The sequence below is a fragment of the Uloborus diversus genome, chromosome 10, assembly GCF_026930045.1.
Source record: "Uloborus diversus isolate 005 chromosome 10, Udiv.v.3.1, whole genome shotgun sequence".
Lineage (NCBI taxonomy): Eukaryota > Metazoa > Arthropoda > Arachnida > Araneae > Uloboridae > Uloborus > Uloborus diversus.
The window spans coordinates 122,638,805-122,644,804 of record NC_072740.1 but is presented as its reverse complement, the minus strand read 5'-3'; the positions used below and the strand labels follow the sequence as shown (position 1 = coordinate 122,644,804).

Below are 6,000 nucleotides of genomic sequence, written 5' to 3'. Positions count from 1 at the left end.
ATCTTTGGTGATAGGGGACGCTAAAGGAATGGGAATGATTCAAAAAGGCTCTTTATGTAAACTTTTAAGAATTAAAGTTCTAAAAATACTGAATAGTCGGAATTTAGCAGCTATTCTCTGAATTTTTTTGATATTGAAGTTTTAGAAACGCAATTTTTGGCGTTTTGTTGATATGTTCGGGGAGGAGATGGGGTACTCTCTCTGGGAAGTTTTGAAACTTAAGGCCCGAAAATGCATTTTTCGTCTCTCTTCGGTGACATTAGCGGTAGAGAAAGGACACAAGTGCTCTTCGATACTGAGGTTCTAAAATCACAATTTTGAGTTATCTTTGGAGATCTTATAGGAAAGGGTCGAACATTCGGAGTGTCCGTAACGTTGAGAAGCTACGTCAAACAAAAAAAAAAAAAGAAAGAAAGAAAAAGGGAGGGGGTGTACCAGAGATCGCTTTAAAAAAAGTCCCCCCCCCCCCCCAAAAAAAAAAAACATTTTATGCTGTTTTTTATCAGGTAAGAGAAGGGAAAGGAGGTTAAACGGTTCCCTTCCAGAGGTTTTCTAAACAAAAGTCCCAAAAGTTCAATTTTAGGGAGGAGAGTGATGGGGATCAGAGGCTCTCATTTGAGGGGCAGCAACACCTCTCTGCCTTTTCTGTCTATACCCATTCATTAAAATTATTATATTCCGAAAATTGCAATAACAATCCAAACAATTTTCGGAAAAGGTTAAGAGCTTAGAAAGCTGAAAAAAGAGTCTGATGCAGTCCCCGACCCCGTAGTTTTCACTCCTGGTTCTCAGCTCAATGCCACCGATCGATATATGGCATGTATAAACAATATGAAATGGCAACAGTGCTGTTGCATCCGAATAGTGAAAGTAGTTTCCGATTTGTTTAGATCGGGGTAATGTGTTATGTTTTACGTCTTAAACTATGTTTACATTGTTGCGAGGTTTAAATCAAAATGTACAATTCCTTGACAGAAGACATAATAACCTCAAGGAGGTCCCCGATGATGTTTTGGGGGCAAAAGCGGTTGAAGAATTATTGCTGGACTCGAATCACTTAAGGATGCTCCCAAAGGTAAACAAAACTTCAATTTTATGATCTGTGATGCAATGGGCTTTTCCTGATGGCGTAGATTTTTCGCCCTGTAAATTAGTAAATTATGACCGAATGATTTTTTCCTCAGTTGTTGATAAACTGGTGACTTGAAATTATGAAGTAGATTGCTTTTTAAATGACGCATTAGTGCGATGTGCGCTGTAATGTAGATCCAGTATCTGAACATTTTCAGCGGTTTTGTGACGCAGATTCAAAAAAAAAAAAAAATAATAATAATAATAATTGAAAAAAAAATGCACAAGATAAACCGACATTAGAGTTATCCAAAAATTTGAATCGGCACCGAGATGTGCTCAAAAATAACATGCTAATATAAGTACATGCTACTTGTGAATTAAACCCAGAAAATACGGCACAAATCTTTATTTGCTGAGATTTTTTACTCTATAAAAGTTTTAGGGTTTTTTTTTTTCTCCCCAACGAAGAAATTTTGTGCGTACTTTCTCTAGAATCTGCGACGCACCTCACTATGTGCGCTATTTCTTTCTACCGGGGTGTGGACTATCAGTCCTGCTGGAATCGGTCTAAAGTGACGAGTCAAATGCTATGTGAAAGTATGTTAGGAGAAACTTCATTCCACTACACCATTATTATCTTAGGTATTTTTAAGGGAATAATTTTTTTCTTTACTTCTAAATATTTAACAAAACTCAGCTGTTTCTAAAGCTTTAAAGTAGGGGAGAGGGGTTCACACATGGACAATTTTTTTTTCTTTTTTAATGTTTTTTTAATACAAGAATCAAGCCTCTTTCATTTTTTTTTTACTAACCATAATCTTATACTTAGTCTCTTCCAATGTGCATGTTAAAATTAGGAAATGTGACAACATTGAGTGCATATATATATTTTAAAATGTGCAAAATTGTCCACATATGCCCCTACATGAGGTACATTTGGACATGCCTGGAACACATTTCGACACCATAAATGAAACAATATTAAAAATTTAAATGACTTGAATGCATATAAATTAAAAGTTATCTTCATTCTCTCAAAACTGCTTGATTAAATTTATTGCCACTTTCAGAAATTACTTTTGGACTTGGTACGAATTTTGAGATTCCAGACATATAAAGATTTAAAAGTCTACTTGACTGAACTTGTATCATGCCATAGCATTGAAACTATTTATTTTTTAAAATTTTATCAATATTTTTGCATTAATGGCCCTGCCTAGATTTTTGTTTTTGGTCCTGAAAGGGAAAGTTTTGGACATTGCCTCATATAGCTATTTGCCTTCCTTCATCGGTTGACACAAGCATAGGCGCCCATATGGGTGGGGGTGGGGGGACTCCAGCCCCCCTCCCCCTTAGAAGTTAGAACTTCTTTGCCTTTTGTATTTTTTTCTTTACAAAGATGTAAAAACATTTCTTCTCCAGCCATTAATGAATAAGTTATTGAAAATGTGAAATTTTAATAATTCTAATCTGTACTGAAATTGGTTTCCATGGGGAAAATGTCCTGCTAAACCATGGGGAAAATATCTGAGCCCTCCCCCCCCCCCTTTACAATTTTGCATGTGGGCAGGGCCGGATTTAGAGGAGGGCAGATGAGACTACTGCCCCGGGGCCTCCACAACAAAGGGCCCTCACAATAAAATTTTTACAAAAATATCCTAACTTTCACGGGCCTATAATATCGGATATATACATATATATTTCAAAATATCGGATATATATCAAAGTATCGGATATTTTCGAAAATATGATGATCTTTTCGAACCCTGATTGGGGGTCTCCACTCCTTCGTTGCCCCGGGGCTTCCACACTTCCAAATCCAGCCTTGCATGTGGGACCCCATGGACACAAGCCATTCCATTATTTCCCCAAGCACTAGGAAGCCTTTAATTTAAATCTTCTGCATGGTTAAATGCAAAAGCTTTCTAGCTTGAAAATAGGATAATATTATGTACCTACTAGAAAATTGCCCATCTTGACATTTGAACATTTGATCGATGCCGTTATCTGTTTGGTAATATTTTGATAGTTAAAATTTTAACCCTAAACTCTAGTTGATAGCATCAATTGTTGACCACTTTTTCGTTTCTTCATTCTCTTTAAATTACAGTCTTACCAGTAAAAAAGTTAAGTTATTGGATCCACTTCAGCCTTGTCAAAATAAAGCATAGTACAGATGTGATATACCCCCCCCCCCTCCCATTTGGCAACATCCGATTTTTTGCACAAAATTTAAATATTTTTCTCTGCAATGAGGTGATAATTTTTTAAGCATGGCATCCCTAGCGAAACTAACCTGTGTTTGGCAACCCAAAAAGGCAATCTTAGATCTGTTCAAACTTGTTTACCTTTTAGCGGTTCCACTTCAGATAGATAGTTATTTTTTCATGCAATATACCTTATAGGAAAGCTTATTTTGTGTTGGTTTAAACTTAGTAGTTGTGTTTTGATGAATAAATATTAGAAAATGCCAGTTTCTTCAAATTTGAGCATTAACTAAGAGTAAAATCCAACTTGGGGTGTGTCTCGGTGAGGAGCCATTGTTTCATATGCTGTGTTTCAGCCTGAGTGTAAGGATTTATACAATAAAAACGTAAGTTTCTTTTTTTTAGAAATCAAAAAAAAAAAAAAAACTCTCACTTCCGAAATTTTTTATGTTTTCACAAAATCTTGAGGGTTTCTTGTAGTTTTTAATTTAATTTGTTGTAAATTTTTTTTACAAAAATAGTACAGTTATTTTATTCTAAAAGTTGATTCTTATCGATGCCAAGAACTATACAAGCATATTCTGTAAACGTGCCTCCTTTAGGTACTGAATTTCTAAAAATAAGTTGACTCTAGCATTTTATAAAAATATGAAGGTGTTATTTTATGTAAAATATAGTAGATATTTTTGGTATGTATTTTGAAAGCATTTCTGGATACCAAATTAATGCATGGTATTTTTGTATTGTTTATGTTTGCGATGTTCTGTAGAGACATTTTACTTTTCATACGTCGAAATTTGAATAACTGAACGTTTTTTTTTTTTTTGGCTGAAACAGTTACATTTTGGGGATGTTTTCCGCTTTAAACATCACATATTGAATCGCTTCGCCCTTTTTTTAATAGAGTATAAGAAAAGTTTTTGTTCGATGAAATGTATGTTGGAAAATAGCTTTTATTTCTATTGGAACATATTTCTTTGGTGAGCTGTAATAGTAATTTGTTAATTTAAGCATTTAAATACCTTCTAGTAATTTTTCTTTGTGTACAAAAACTTTCTAGTTTCTGGTATTTTTGAAGTAAATATTTGCGATGTTTTTTTCTGTGATTTTATGTTTTTATATATATTGTGTTTTGGAGTGCTTTGATCATGTTTTTTTATCTGAATTTCTCCTGTTGGCACTAAAAAAGCATCGCTCAGAACGATGTATGACATATGTCGTCACACATCGTTTTCTTGGCAGCGCTTTCTTGGCACCAACAGGAAAAAGTCGTCAAGGGTGGGGTATATGACATTAGTTCCTAAAGTATTTCCCTGCATGTCAAACATTGACAAAAAAAAATATATCAAATTATAAATAACTAACTGAATTTTTGGTGCTTCAACAATGACATTATGTGATCATGCATGCTATGGTGCGAGTTTCATTGTTGATGACGTCATAGCGTTACTTGATCAGTGAACTGGCTATTATATATATGAGGATTTGAAAAGATTTTATTTTTCTTCTTTACTAGAAAGTGCAAAAAAACACATAAAACATTAAATAACTTTTTTTCTAATTAAAATTTCAAAAATCGAAGCCCGAGGTGCACATCTTTGGCAAAAACTGCTACTGTATACCAAATTTCATCTTTCTAGGCCTTACCGTTTTCCCGGGAAGCGCACCACACACACACATACAAACATCTTATTTTATTATATGTATAGATTTGTACTTATAAAGACATGTTGACTGCTGTATTTCAAACGTATCTTCATTGTGTGGCTTATACAGTCAAAGAATGAAACCAACAGACTTTAAAAAAATATTTTAAGCACCCTATTTCTTCAATATTGTCTACTAGCTTATAGATATAAAGTATAAGGGCAGGGGCGTGCACGGAAATTTTGGGGCACAAATGACTTTTCCGTGCCCCCCTCCATATTGTTTACCTCTATAGTTCACACCTTCTTTTAAAAATATTGGGGCTTCAGGCCCGGGCACAGGCCAACAGGTGGCCCTTGCACGCCTGCATAAAGGACACAGTTAAACTACCCATATGTGCCTCCAAAAAAGTCTAAATTTAGTCCATATGTAGATGTTTATAATTTATTAAACCTAGCCTACTAGAAATATTTTGAAAAATTTGAGCAATTAATCATTATATTCAACAAGTTGGCTATTTACATTTAAATAACTTTTACAATGCATTTAGCGTCTGTACGTAAACAAATAAACCAGTTATTATTTTATATATTTGATTTTTTATGTTTTTCTTTTCTTGTAATGCATTGCTTAACTATTTCTTAAACCTATTTAGACTTTCTTTATTTTACAATGAATACATAACATCTGATATTTTAATTATTTTTAAATCACGTTTATATTCAAGTATGATCTTTGACTAAAAATCTTGTTTGATAAGGCATTGTTAGAATTACACGCGAAAAAGCTTGATGCTACTAAAAAAGTCAACTACATTCGTAAAATTGGTGATGCTATTTGTGGGAAAATATTGAAGTTGTGTAACTTAAATTTTTTGGAGCTGTACTAAGTAACTATGTTATTGAGCAATGACTCTAAAACTAGAGAGATCCACAGATTAGTCATTATTAGTTAAATTATTTTTTTGTCATGGCCTTCTAAAAAGTTGTTTATTTGCAATTTCAGAGCTTCTATTTCTTTTTAGGAGAAGTAAAAAATTATAACAAAAGCTCTAACAGTTTTTATCTGTCTT

The 6,000-nt window shown here is 33.8% G+C and overlaps 1 protein-coding gene across 1 annotated transcript in view; it reads left to right on the top strand.

The window, feature by feature from the left end:
• The first annotated feature begins 859 nt into the window (after positions 1-859).
• LOC129231423 (protein lap4-like) overlaps positions 860-6,000 on the top strand; it is a 98,458-nt gene continuing 93,317 nt past the window's right edge. The window contains exon 1 of the mRNA XM_054865735.1: positions 860-1,075. Within this exon, the coding sequence (XP_054721710.1) occupies positions 926-1,075 (150 nt within the window). The 5' untranslated portion in view covers positions 860-925. The remainder of the gene's footprint in view (positions 1,076-6,000) is intronic.